This window comes from Artemia sp. Qi Xiang Cuo, chromosome 17 (assembly GCF_049724085.1).
Source record: "Artemia sp. Qi Xiang Cuo chromosome 17, ASM4972408v1, whole genome shotgun sequence".
NCBI classification, from domain to species: Eukaryota; Metazoa; Arthropoda; class Branchiopoda; order Anostraca; family Artemiidae; genus Artemia; species Artemia sp. Qi Xiang Cuo.
The window spans coordinates 30480846-30496228 of record NC_142810.1 but is presented as its reverse complement, the minus strand read 5'-3'; the positions used below and the strand labels follow the sequence as shown (position 1 = coordinate 30496228).

Sequence of the window (15383 nt, the reverse complement as noted above, 5' to 3'; positions counted from 1 at the left end):
GATTGCAACTTGGATTCACCAAATTTTGTTATTTTTTCATGTAAACTGGACAACAGTGATAAGAAGTCTAACTACGTTAGATTTCTACGTCAGCCTAAACATGAATATTTGGCGAATACAGCGAGTACAAAGTATGGCGAAAACAGAAAACTACGGATCAACCTTCTGATGGATTTTAAACTTGAAACTTAAATTTACCAACGTCAGTGACGCTAAACTGAAAGAAGGGATTTTTACAAGACGACAAATCTGGTCACTAATACATGATAAAATTTCAAAAGATAATTAAATCCACTGAAGGAATCCTGAGCCGCGTTTTCAAGCTCAGCGGGTTCGAACACGGGTTGTTCTCGTCTAGTTTCAAGTTTTTCGTCTATTTTCAGCGGGTTCGAAGTTTCAGCCCCTTGTTTACCTCGAGAATCCGCTTTGTGAAAACGCTTGATGCACTAGACAAGAACAACCCGTGTTCGAAGACGGGTTGTTCACGGCTCAGCGGGTTCGAACACGGGTTGTTCTTGTCTAGTGCATCAAGCGTTTTCACAAAGCGGGTTCTCGAGGAAAACACGGGTTTGAAACTTCGAACCTGCTGAAACTAGACGAAAAACTAGAAACTTGAAACTAGACGAGAACAACCCGTGTTCGAACCCGCTGAGCCTGAAAACGCGGCTCTGATAGTCTTTCGAAAGTTTATGTAGGAATTCTCATGGAAATTGTTGAAAGCAGCAAACTATCGTGAGATACTGGCAGATCTTCTGAATCCAAGTTTTTCTTATAAAAAGAGAAGAAAACTTGTTTACAAATAGAGCAATTACAATCCATTAGCATTATTTTTCAAATGACCAAATAGTTCAGTCAATAAATGATAAACCGGTTACTCTCGAGCATATTTATTGTGAGCTTCGAGAGGGGATGACACTGGGTAGAAAGAAAAGAGAATTAAAGCCGTATCTTCAGGTATGTATACAGGGGGTAAGAGCAACACTTCAACGCTGGTAGAAGCTTGCTAGTCCCTGAGTGAAGATAGTGATCAGGACCGGATAAAGGGCGATTGGGTCCAATCAGGCCGTGCGTTACCATCAAAATAAAAAAAAAAAAAAAAAAAAATAAGTAAATCGTTTTTATAATGAAAGATAAATTATGAGTTATACAAATAATTAAAAACATATTTATTTTCAGTTTGCATTGCTGGATGAGATTTATCAATGCACTTATTGTTATATAATCTTAGAAAACTGATAACCGTAAAAGTTCATGTCAAATTTATTGAATTTAATCAGGATAGTCCTACATTAGAGAAATTTTGCACTAAGTACTTGAACTATTTTTTGTACGTAAACTACTATGGAGGTATGTTTCATTTAAATATTAATATATAGGGAGGGTCCTACAAAACCAATCCAATAGGGAACCGCACCTAATCAATCCAGTGCTGATAGTGACAACAAAGGGCCGAAGGAGGCAGGGGAAAGTTGAGTCGCTGCAAAAAAAGAATAACAAAGCGAAACAATCGAACATATTAACCATAATTTTACGCATCCAGAACAAGGATTCGTGTCAAAATAAGTTCTGTCAAGGACGAGGTAATATAGTAACTATACCAGTTGAATCTAGAAGCTGGCGTGTATCCACAATGTAGGATCTGATAAGGTAATGCGAATCTGGCCCTTTCGGATTTATTAAGGGGAAATAATACCAACTTACCTCATAGGCGCTTTGGATGAAGAAGTGGGCTGAGAAGGTTAGGATCATGAGTGATTTTCCGAAAACCGGATCAAAATTCTACAATGCAACATGAATGTTTCATTTATTTGCTTCAGTTTAGATATGTCCAAAACTGAAAGTGAAGTTTGAGTCTCTGCGATATTTGGAAGTCACATTTGTCGCTATGAAGAACTGCATGAGACTTTCTCAAGTCCCATCAGACCACCGATCTGAGAGACGTATACGACTCGATAAAATGTATTTCATCCAAATTTTGGAAAAAAGGATTCCACCTTAGTACCATCTACCTTAGTTCTGCCCTAGGAATGACCCATGGATGGATGATAGATAGACTTATCTATCAACAAATGAAATGACATCATTTTTATACAATCCTAAAAAGGACTCATCCCAGATTTGCCTCTCAATTACTAGGCCTATCTGTCTTAGCTTTTTCTACAATTAGCCATGTCTTGCCACATCTTAACTAGACCAGCCTTGAAGACTTTTGAGTTCGTTCCAAAAGCCAATAATCAATAATGATCATAAATATTTATGACTGGCCTCACCCCAAAATGGTGGATAGCAACAAATTCATCCTCCTAAGGACCCCTAACGTTACAATTTCTTTTGCATTTACAATACTAAGAATGCACCCACTTGTTCTGTTATCCAGAGTCTTCAAATGAAAATAATGGTAAACAGTTACATATAGTTAAAGGTAAGAGCTTTTGAAGCACACCGTTTATCGGAGGAAGAATCTTCTTATTTATGGATACTAGGGGTGAGGGCGGTCCTCTGAAAATTTGTTTTATACTTCATCTCAGGACTGGACTAACTCCAAAGACTTTGATGCTAGGAAAATTCTTGAATTCCAGTGACTTTTTATTTTTGGCTGTTTGGGAGGGTTTCGTCACAAATTAGTCAAACATAGACAATGGAACTGAAGAAATTAAATTCGAGAAGTATGTTTGGATATCGAGGTATACCTTTATGACAGAGCCAAAACACTAGCATAGGTTCCTATCTTTCCTAATATTTCTTTTCTAAGCTTTTTCTTTATTTAGCCAAAGGATATAGCATAACAGATTCAATAGATATGCGATTCTTAAATAAAACCCCTTTTTGCAATATTCACTTGTTATATACTAGATACAAAAATATAGGAGGCTAGCATCTCACATTTCAAAATCACTTCAAGTATCAAGAACAGGTATCAAAGTATAATAGTATCAAGAAAAAGAGAAGACGACAATTAATAAGGGATATTTCATCTATTCATTTCCGGACTGCAATTTCAAGGACATAAAAAAGCCTCCGCACTGGCACTAGAAAATTGCAACGATCAATATCCTAGTCGCCCATTTTCTACTTAGAGACAAAGAACCTTCTGGGATTAATAGAAGAAGGAGAAAAGAGTTGAAGTCTCGAGATTAGTATTCATATGGTGTAGTAAGTCTATATTCACAAATATGGATGAGAAATGGATGAAGGAGATGCCAAGCTTCCTGAGGAAAAATTGAGAAGAGCTCTCCTTACGTTAAATGAGCTTAACTATAACCAAATAATGCTATATTCTAATAATATCGCATTTTATATAATACTGTGTCTGGCTTAAGACATGCAATTGAACTTTCAATGCTTTTCTGCTTTTTAGAGGAGTAAAAAGTCGAAGATTCCCTCTGGCTAGGAACCAGTCATGAGTCCTAACAGGATAACGAAATTAAATTTAGGAGTTTGTCATACTTGTGGTGCAGAGATATCCATTGTTTCTCACAACTGTCATCCGCCCGAACGTTCCGAAACATTGTTCGAGGAATCCAGTTCAAATTCAGTGTTATGTGCAACCTTACAAATTTGGACTCCAGCCTAGTTCTGGCTATGCCCATGTATCGTCTACCTCCGTCAGGGCTAAAGATTAACAAATATATAGCAGCCTAACCTGTCGAAATGAGGGCCACGAAGTACCTTAAGCTTTCGACTCACTGATTTATAACAATATGCTACTTCATGCAATACAACGTAGAATTAGCCCCTCTTATTCATATAGCCCTTGCAGAAATGTATTGTCGTCTAAAAGCTCGGCTTATATTTCATCCGCTGTCCAAGAGCAATGACACAAAGTTTCCTCAAAATCCCTGCCAGACTAGAGCCACATACCCCTAGGGACATCAGTTGGGGGGGGGGAGAGTCAGACTCTTCTTCTAGATTCTCAAAAATACCTTTTTATTCGGTGTTTTCGTGGGTTGTGGGTCGTATCCAATTTTAAAAGACAGGTTCAATATTGGGGAGCCACGCAATTCCTATTTTATGTAAATAAGACATGTGTTAGCCACAAAATCACTCTTTTCTAACTTAATACTACAACTGCACAAAAAAGGTCATAGGGGTAAACACCCTAAGGCCAACACAGAAGAGGAGCATGCTCCTCTTCTCCTACACCAAAATTTTGTATGAGCTTTGTACATTACTCCCTTTTATGAAGTTCCTACTCCTTTTAGTTCCTATTTTCTTATGTTTGCTCCCATCCCATTTAGAATGCCCTGATAATGGCTTGTGAATCGATATAACAAATTTATACTCTTACCTTCGCTGTTCAGATATTTTGGTAAGAAAGCTGATTTGCTCTTCTAATTCTCTGATCTTTTTTTCTCTGTCAAATATCTGTGTTTTTAAAGATCCACTCTGAAAAGAAAAAATCAAGTTTTTTATATAAAATTCGTATTATCTTTTTCTTTGTGAGAAGCTAGTGCTTCCAAAGGACTATAATGTTTTATAATAAATATATTTTCCGAGGAAAAACATACACATTTTGGAGGATCTCCCACATAATTCAGTATGGAAAATAGAGATAACCCAACAGAGTAAAATAAAGAAAGAAATTTTAACCCAATTCGAAAGACTTTTTTTTGGATATTTTTCTAATTTCATACGTATTCACAACCGAGTATTGACAGAAAGATTATTATGGGTGATAGTGGTTGATTAGCAAATTTTCATAACCAATGTGATGGGGGGTTTATTTAAGGGAAGTATTGAAATCACTTATTTTATTCAGAAACTAATAGCAATCACGAACAAATTTCTAGAAGCTAAAAGAACCACTAGAAAGTCCTTCGATAAACATCAAGTTATTTAATTTATTCAAGCTCGTCTTCACTATTTTTTTTTTATGTACGAATCCGTCTATAAACATACACCGATACGTATATGCATATTTATATGTAGACGTACAAATCAATAGTAAAGAAGTGTACAGTAGCGCTATCTAGACGGGATTTCTTAATTTTGCTAATTCTGTCCGTGAACATTTTTATGGGAGGTGATTTGGTGGTCGCGAACAGATGAAATGGCTCACCATGCATAATTGCACACCAACACCTCACTATACCAATCAAATCTCAAGGTTTTTCGAATGTATTATGGAAATGAAGCGTCAGTCTTATTTAAAAAACTGAATTTTTGCTTAAAACCTATCTTTTAGCGTACTCAAGTCACAAAAAATTCGTTCTGAAATTCTTCCAGAAAGACCCCATTTGTAATCGTACTTTTTAGATAGCTTACGCGGATTTTCTTTCGCTTTGCTTCTTCTTTTCTTATTTCAACCTTAATGCCTATTTTTTTAGGCCTAGGTTGTATATTTCTGTTGTGAATATGAAATTTTGATATATGCCTACCCTTAGGACAACCTGACCCCAGGTTCTTGGGTCGGTAGTGAGTAAAATGTATTGTCCTTGTGTGTGTTAATAAATTACTATTACTATAATGAGTAGCACAACTTCTCTTAATCTACAAATTAAAAAAGTGTAAAGCCGTTTTTTCAATGTAAAAATTGTGTTTTAAGAAACATTTTTCAGAAACTTCTTTTGAAAGTAAGTATTCTCTCTTATGTGGAGGAATGACTGTAGACATAGCTTCGGTGTAAAATGTAAACGAGGTCATTTTGTTTTTGATAGGATTATCTCTGTTTTCATAGCCTTTAATAATACCTTGCTATCAACAGCAATTTAGGAAGTGATAAAAGACAAGGGCTACCCATAAGACCAAGTCCAACCTTATATTCTCTTCATTTTACTTTGCAAAGATCGAAATTACTTTTCCAGTTTCAAAACTTTTGGTCACAAAAGCAGTAATCACGGTACTAATTCTATAGCTAAGTCTAATAGCTATTACTATTCTCTGATAATTCGATTGAAACATACGAAGCCTACAGCAGCAAAAGACTTCCGCGAGACTATATATACCCAAAGGTACCTCACTATGCTTAAAAAAACGACCTAGGAGAATATTTGATGCTTGTTTTGTGTGCAAGATGGGACTCCACTAGTTATTCGTGAACATTCTCTAGGGAGATGGTTTGGTCTAAGCAATGCAATTGAATGGTCGGGTTTAAGTCCTGTTTAATAGCTTGCAGCTTGTTCCTTTGAGGTTGGGCAAATTATTCTACAAAACAGAAGACTGATATAATTGGATTAATGATTAAAAGACATCGTGCATCTTCCAGGAGTTCGTAAACAATTTGATCCCATTACTATGACACTTGAGAATTTGCGGCCTAAAGCTGGTGCTGCAACGGACTCGGACTACAACCTCAAGATACGCGCATTCTTTTCATATCGCTTTCTTTTGCAAAAATGTTGGTTCATAGACGCGTTACGGAATTTCTAAATTAGAGAATGACTCTTCAATCACTCTGTACATACAAATAAGACTTAGATCTTTCAATTTTCTTTTTTTTGGAACTTCTACGCAAAAATAGTGGGCTCCAAATGGAGTCACGAACTATGTGAAATGAAGAATAAAAGTACAGACAGTTAGGTAAATTCAGTTTCTATTATAATGTGAGCGGTTAAGTAAGTGAAAAGCACAGTATTCGCTTAGTATAAAGTGCGAATATATGGTGTTCAAAGATCTTACACAAAGATAAATTTTAGCACAAAAAATAAGGAGCAGTGAAATTTAGCAATTGTATTTGCGATTACATATATATATATATATATATATATATATATATATATATATATATATATATATATATATATATATATATATATATATATATATATATATATATATATATATACTGTATATTATTACAAATTGTATAACCATCCCATATTAAAAAATTCAGGACACTCCATATGGCTTTGGTCTTCCAAGATGGAGGGGAAGTTCCCCCTTACCCCACACTGGTGGCATTCTTGCTAAGAAAGTTCCTCTTTGAACGCGCTAATATCTTGTGTTAATCGACTAACATTGACTTGATGACGAGAAAAGACGTCTTTCTCCAGATTTTATCATTTAATTTACGCCGTGGGGACATTAAATCCATCACCCGATGGCATTTTTCCCCTAGAGACTTCAATCATATGTATTTTTCCAGCTAAGCCTCTACAACTGATAAACAGAAATCTTTGCCAAGGTAAATCTTAGGAGTAACATTTCTTTTTTAATTATGCTGCAACAATGGAATCCAAATCATGGCCCTCAGTGTGACAGAATTTAGCCATCAAATCCAAAACATTATTCTGTGTCATTGTTCATTTCTATACGAAAAACGAACCTTTCCGGACTACGGACAAAGAGAGAAAAATCGTAAAGTATCTTAAAATATTACACAATCATTTTTTTGGGGGGGAGGGGGGAAGGGGGAGGAAGAGAGCCTCGTTAACGAACCTCCTTTATAGTTCCAAAGATAGTGCTTGAATCTGTGTCTATCTTATTAAACGAGAAATGATTGTATATATGTAAATTTTTTCTAGAAAACCACTTTAATTTCTTCTGAAAATTAGCATTCTACCATTTCCTGGAGAAGAAAAACGATCAAGATAGGTCATCTGTGAAGTGAGTTTTGGATTCTCAATTGCTTCGCTTTAAATGCTACGCATTGTTTCAGAAAAACTACAACAATAATTTTTATATCATGGGACCCAATATGAGTTAAAAAAATTAGTTTTCGTTTAATAATATTGTCTTTAATAAAATAACCGTTCGTTTTCCGGTGTGAAAAACGATCTAGATAGATCATGATTTTGAAAAATTTCGCTTGGGGCCTTAATTTTGTAAAATATTTTTCATATGAATGACGCAACAAATACTTATATGTCCAGTACCCAGGCTCGTATCCACAATTTTTTTTTTTTTTGGAGGGGGGGGGGGGTTACAAAAGATTTTTTTTTTGGGGGGGGGGTACAAAAAAGAATGCATCAAAGATTTGTTTATATTCATTTTTGTTAAGTTTTTAAAGGTCGAGCAAACATTTCGTGGTGGGGGGGGGGGGGTGGCGTCAAACCCCGTACGGACACATACAAACCCCGTACGGAAACATACTCATTGTATGTTTTAATTAGTATGTTTAGATTTTGGACGACAAGCAGTGTATACCAATTATAATATTTTGACTGAAAAATTTAACCGCACCCCGGCTTGGTGCTACGGTGAGTTGTTAGTAGTGGTAGTAAAAAGTTTAAGCCTTAGCAAAATATTGAAAGTATAAATAGGCTTTTCTTGAAAATCGTTTATTATGGATCCGTTATAATAGTATTTAGAGCCGCCAGTTTTAAAACCTGACATTTTTTATTCATTATGAAGGTGTAAGACAGCATCACAAAAAAAGTATTTGTTGTTTCTAAAACTGAAAGTAATACTTTCTAGTTAATCTGTTTCAAATTCTAAACAATTTATTTATGTGGGATATTAATAAATCATCAGGATTTTATAGGGGGTGTTTTAGTTTTGGGAGTGAGCCCCCTTCCCTAAAAACAACACAATCTGATCACTCTTTGCCGAGTTTCAGAAGTTCAGCTTCAAAATACTTCTTTAAAGGATGTTATTTAGCTTTGTGTATTAAATTACATTTTGTTATTTTTTCTTCTGCTGCTGTTTCTTCGATATCTTTGTCTGGTCTTACACCACGACATTATAATTAATTACGCTGCAAACTAAAATTATAGAAACTTGATATAATACAGACCATATTCTCGGCTTCTCTAAGGGAGTCACCCATTGTTGCTTTTTCCGCTTGAAGGAATTCTTGCAACTCCCGTGCTTCCGCTTCTGTTTCCTGCAGTTGCTGCAGAAGAGTCTTCTGGGCGGCTAAGCTTCTGTCAAGTTCCCGCTGTTGTGCACCAATAATAGACTGTGCAGAATCAAGCTCAGCTTGTAGCCTACATATTGTTTGAGTTGAAAGTTGTAAATGATTTTCTAAGTGAACAAGACTTTCACCTCGACAGGCAAACTCTTAAAAGAAAGAAATGGGTATCATCAAGTGCCACACTGAACGTAAAATAAAACGGTACTTACGCATTATACAGACCACTCTATTCTTCTGGATCTGTTTAAAACTAGTTTCTCCGTGTCCACTCGGAGACAATCAGCTTATCCTGAGTGAGATAAACTACTATGCAGGTATATTTTAATTAAAGATTTAATATATACAGTTGATTAGGTTAGGTATCTAATATTAAAGCGTTCTGGGCGCCCTGCTTTCCATAATCCTCTGTTGTAGTTTCCATAGTTTTGTTACTAAAGTATTATATTTTCATTATATTTTGGTGTATTTCGGTATGATTGACCTAACTTCACTTCTTAAGTGGGGTCGGTAGAATACGCAAGTACCAATAAAACAAGACGTTATGTATGACATTGTACAAAAAAAAACCTACAGGGCATCTTCAAATAACGTATTTAGTTTTTTTAATTTAGTTTCTGTTCATTTTTAATACTATATTTTGGATAGCCCAAATATAAGTGGGCTACTCCTCCTCTCAACCCCTTCACCCATTTCTTGCATTAAAACTTAAATCTTGCATAACATTACTTTAAGAAAAAAAAAACTCATTTGGATGTTTTTACTTTGGACGATAAAATAGATTTTTCTAAATATGAGATATGCAATTGCTCCTATAAAGGTTCAAACCTTCACATTTCTTAGAAACCCCCATTCTTATGATCAATTTTAACTTTTCTCAGAGTGCTTCGATATTTAGAAAATAACATTTCCCGTTAAACTACTATTTCCATAATAGAAGGAGAGCTGCCCCGCCCGTAGTCAAACGTACTTGCACACTTAGTCAAAATATAAAATATTTCTTCTAATATTTCGACTATTCCTCAAATTGTTTTTTAGGCAATGTTCCAGAAGAGACAAGATCTTTGGACACGTCGTACCAAATATTCCAGTGAACTGGACAAGATGGAGTAGATCAAAATTGGTCTCTTCGTAAGATATATTTTTTGTCATATTTCTGTTAAATATAACCCTACTTTTATCCGTAACTACATCTTCATGAAAATCTACATAGATTTCACCAACAAATCAAAATTTATGAAAAGACCTCCGGACACCAACGCAGACACAAAAAAGTTGGAGCAAAAATAGATACTACAGTCCAAATTATTTTCTTTAAAAAGTATCTACCATAAAATCACCGACTACTTAACATATAAAGCATTTGCTTAATTAAAAAAAAAAAAAAAAACAAAAAAAAAACAAACAAAAAAAAAAAAAACACAAACACACAAGAAAAGAGTTCATTAAGATAAGCTATTCTTTATATGAGCTAGGAAGAGATTATTAAGAGCATTATACCAAAAGAGAATTATGGACTAAGTGATTAGCCGATACTCAAGATAGCCAAATGATGTACAAGTTTTATAAAATCCAATTAAAACCTACATAACAGTACATCGTTACTTTTTAATTTATGGTTCAAAAGCACAACTTTAATTTTGTTATTCTTCTCTTTTTTTTTACCTCAAGACAAATAAAATTTAATTTACAGTGGGTGCGTAGATAATATATATATATATATATATATATATATATATATATATATATATATATATATATATATATATATATATATATATATTTTAATTTTGTACTGGAGGTCAAACCAAGTTTCGGCTCATAGATTTCCACAGATCATAGTAGTTCAATAAGCGTTATGTTACATCAAATAAAGTATACAGGAGGACAGAAAAAATAAAACGTTCCTCTTGGATTTTCGGAGGTTATTAGCTACTCGTTTTTTTGTACATGGAGGGTTTCTTAAGCATGTTGAAATTCGTAACAGAGTTTCATTTCTTACCAATAGGCATGGAATATGAGGGGGCAGGTACCACCCCTTCCAAGCAAAGCTTGTGAGATGCTCCCCCTCCCTTCTGAAACTTATGGTTCTGCTCTACAACGTTCTTAAAAAAACACAGCTTGGTTTTGGTACCGGAGTTCCCCCTCCCTTTATTTTCCACCAATTTATAACATTGGAAAAAGAGAACATGACACAATTTGGACAAAACAAGGGGTTGCAAGAAGCTCAAGAACCCAAGTAAATACAGGAGATGCGAGGAACGGACTGAACTCGATGACAAGCTTGCTGTGATAATACTGCATTAATCCCGGACTAACAAAAATGTCGGAGTATTTTGAATGACCAAGTCTGAACTACTATTAAAATTTGGCATTTCGCACACATAAAGTTTGACACAAACAGAATTCTATGTCCCTTGGGATTCTAGTTGCCAAGCGAGATTATAAAAAAAAAAAAAAAAAAAAAAAAAAAAAAAAAAAAAGATCACGGAAACAATGTGATATGAAATCCAAGTACTTTATCGACATTCCAGATTATTCCCTATGGAGAAACCGACGGGATGGCTCTTGAGTTGAGATGTACCAAAAAATACCTCCCTACAGTGCCGTATCCAGGATTTTTTTTCCGAAAGGGGGATGGGGGTTTACAAAAAAAAATGCGGAGAGGGGTTACAAAAAACTTTTAAAACGCATCAAAAATTTGTTTAGGTTCATTTTTATTACGTTTTTATACGAGGCGTACAAACATGTCGGAGGGGGGGGGGGGTACAAACCCCCTAGCCCCCCTAGATACGGCCTTGCCTACATAATGACCTCGCTTTAAACAGAGATCCTGGAGATATTCCTATAAACCCAATTTACAGAACTAGTTTTCGTATGATTTCGCGAATCTATGCCCATTGGCTAATGAACAGAAAAAAACAACACACACACAAAGAATGCAATCTTAGAAGGAAAAGATATTTCTTCAACCCCTCAGTAGTTTACAAACTGCAAAAACGATTCCCTTGTTCCAAAGATGAGGCACGCCCATAGTCAAGGCAATTAGACTTTCCGAGCGGAAAAAGTTAAAACCAAACATACGGCTTTCCGGACTTCCTCCACGTAGTTCGTAAAGGGGCTAAGCGGACAGCATTGCAACCATGTCAATATATTTAATTGTGATAAAAATAGGTTATTGCCATTCTCTTGGGATAACTCGTAAAAGGTTTAAGCCGTCAGTTTTATAGACATGAAAAAAAAAAAAAAAAAAAAAAAAAAAAAAAAAAGCCATTGTCATGGGAATGGCAATAATAAAATTTTTCTCTCCCCTTTATCCAGTAATAAGTTAATAATAAATGAGCCCTTAGCTATCTGTATTCGGAGACAATTAGCTAAGGATCAGTGGAAAAACGACGTTGCAGGTATATTTTAATTAAATATTTGCTATATAGAGTTGGTATTTTGGTTAGCTTAGGTATTTAATATAATGCGTTCTAGGCGGCCTGCTTCCCATTGTTCTCCGTTGTAGTAGGCTACCCACAATTTTGTTAATAAGGTATTACAGTTTCATCATATTTTGGTTTATTTCATTAAGATTAACCTAACTTCTCTTCTCGAGTGTGTTCTGTATAATACGTAAGTACCCGCTTTTCTTAAAGCTGAGAAGATATACCGTAAAAGGTGGGAATGGGACACTGCAGCTTTTAATTATACATCTTGTTCCATTAAGACCAAGATTTCCGGCGGTGTTCCATCTGAGCATCTGAAACGCTGGTGTTCGGTGATGTTCAGCATCTTTAACGTACTTCTAATATTAACGACAAATATCGTTCTAAAGTAAGAATTTATTTTGCAATTGTATTTGTTCATTCAACATGAAATAGAAATTCTGGACTTAAAAAAGATAGAGGATGCGGCAGCGGATTTGACATTTTATAACGGCAGTGCTGGATCCCACTTAATGGCCCTCTAGTCAGGAAGGGCAATATGGGGTTGCGGGACAGGCATCATGTGCTTTTTCACACCTTTCCTGTTTACACTCCCTTCCCCCCGTTTTCTCCAGGTACCCGTTTTGGAGCTGTGTCGACTTCGGCTAACCACAGAGTCATGCCACTGACCCCCGTCCCGAGTCAAATGACACCGGGACTAAAATCCCCCCTCTGACGGACATAAATTCGATATTTACTGCTTGTCAAAGTCGATTTCGAAAAATAAAAGTATTATCTTATCTCCTAAATAGGGCCGTTCTTTTACTCATCTTTGTGCTAAGATCTTACATCTATTGACAAAGAACACTTAAAAGTGAATTCTTAGCACTAAGATCTTACATATTATGGCGTTCTTTTAGAAACGTCTTTTATCATTCTGCTCTGATCAGCGGTCTGATAACAATGATGAGTATATCATCAAATTTCTCCCACCATCGTTCTATGTGGCAGGAAAATGGTGTCTTTCATAATATTTGATAACATCAGTGAACTGTAAGAGCTTAAAAATAAATGAATTAAAAAACCGAAATCTTTGCAGAAAAATGTGAAATCTTAGATGTAAGATCTTAGTGCAAAAGAATGGCCCTAATGTTAATTCCAATTCTGGTTGTATAGCACGTCCTGAAGATTTTATTGATGGAACACCAGGCCCCACAAGAGGATACGACTGGGCCCCAGGATAAGCTAACTCGCCAATCCTTATACAAAATTTTAACTAGCTGGGTTTCGGAAACTACTTACATTCAACCTCTTTTTTTTTAGCTAAACAATGTATACTTTAAAGATTGAGAGCTTAATTCATTATACAGATAAAATGCTCTTAATTGAGTTACACGGACTTCATCAATTCTGCTTCACACACCCTCTTTTTTCCGGGTCTGTGTAGCACAACTGCAAAATTTCTTGAGATCCAATCATAAGTTGTGCAGAAAGAGAAGAGGTAGGAAGTTGAAAATATCGCAGTCCTACTGGGACACGAATTTTGATTTTCGATAATTCCCTGAAAGTATAACAGTTTAGTCTCATTATAAGTTCTTTTTCTTGACAAATTTTTTGTATCAAGTGTAGGTCGAAACGTTACTTTCTAGGAAGTTAATAATGTCTTAAATCCTTTGTTTTTATAAGAGAAGTTTTTAATATACAATAATGGAAAAAACCATCATAGTCTAGATGAATCTTGATCTGGAGTTCCTTCATATTTGTTGAAAAACGTTTTATGTTAATAAATTTGTCTCACCTTTAGTATTTTCTTTAAAAATTCAACTTTGATCGGCAAAATACACAATTTGGTTCACGTTTTAAGACAATAATAAAACCTAGTATAAAGTAATGAGCCACAAATTACCTAGAAACAAATAACGCATTTTTTTTTACCCATTTAAAACCACCTAAAATTCGTGACATATTTTTTTTACTTCCGCTACAAAATAGAAAATCACAGAAAAAGAAAATATGATAACTCGATAGCAAGAAACACGTTTTATTTTTTTATTGACTTCTACTTCCTTTAATTCATATGTTGCTTGATTACCTTACTTTTATTACATCCTGGCCGCGGCATAACGAGAGGCTTAGCTAACCTGTGCGGAAGTAAAATTTTACTCACCCTCTTTAAACGAGATACATTTTCAAGGGACACATATGTAAAATTATAAAGCAGGCACGTTCAAGAGGATTCCCCCCCCCAAGAAAAAAGAATCTTAAAGATTTTCCCAATAGCTTCCAACGTATGTATGCTTCACCTGTTACTTTTTCTTTGGAGGGGGGGGATTTGCCCCTTAAGTTCCTGTTATAAATTCACTGTAGGCGTATCTAATAAAAAAGATGGATATTTATTTGCGTTGGAGGATGTAAAACTAATAGAAGCAGGCACGTAGAGAAATTTATTTCGGGGAGGCCGGGGGCGGGGGAGAATTCGTCAAAACTGCAAGAACAAACCAAAGTAGGGACTGTCAGACGACACTGATTAAAAAAGGTTACTCTCGTGTGAGGACGGAATCTAAGTAGACAGGAGATATCCATAAAATTCCCATCGACATGCCGTCAATTAGGGGGAGGGGTGCCCCTATACTACATTTTGAAAAGTACTTTCCTTGGTGTTTTCATTGAAAATGGCTTGTTTTGGTATTTTCATTGAAAAAATGTGTGCTATTGCAGAATCAAGAAGTAGACTCCCCCGAAAATGAGAGCAATCTTGATGGAATTTTCCTATATTGGTCATTTGGAGAGATACACACTTGAAGGAGGTTGTTACCTTACACACGAATCGAAACAATACAAACAAGACAATACAATACAATAACAATAGACAAGAACAATACAACCTAGGACAAACAATACAACCAATACAACAATACAACCTAGGACAAGCAGTACAACCAATACAACAATACAACCTAGGACAAACAATAGAACCAATACAACAATACATCCTAGGACAAACGGTAAAACCAATACAACCTAGGACAAACAGTACAACCAATACAACAATACAACCTAGGACAAACAGTACAACCAATACAACAATACAACCTAGGACAAACAATACAACCAATACAACAATACATCCTAGGAAAAACAGTAAAACCAATACAACAATACAACCTAGGACAAACAGTACA

At 35.4% G+C, this 15383-nt stretch overlaps 1 protein-coding gene across 2 annotated transcripts in view; it reads right to left on the bottom strand.

Annotated features, from left to right (window-relative positions):
* Window positions 1-15383, bottom strand: part of corn (microtubule-binding protein cornetto) — a 159153-nt gene that overhangs the window by 15812 nt on the left and 127958 nt on the right. For both annotated transcript variants that reach the window (XM_089102892.1, XM_089102893.1), the window contains exons 4-5: window positions 8675-8940; window positions 4289-4386 (exon numbers count right to left, since the gene is read on the bottom strand). In XM_089102892.1, coding sequence (XP_088959018.1) covers window positions 4289-4386; window positions 8675-8940 — 364 coding nt within the window. The remainder of the gene's footprint in view (window positions 1-4288; window positions 4387-8674; window positions 8941-15383) is intronic.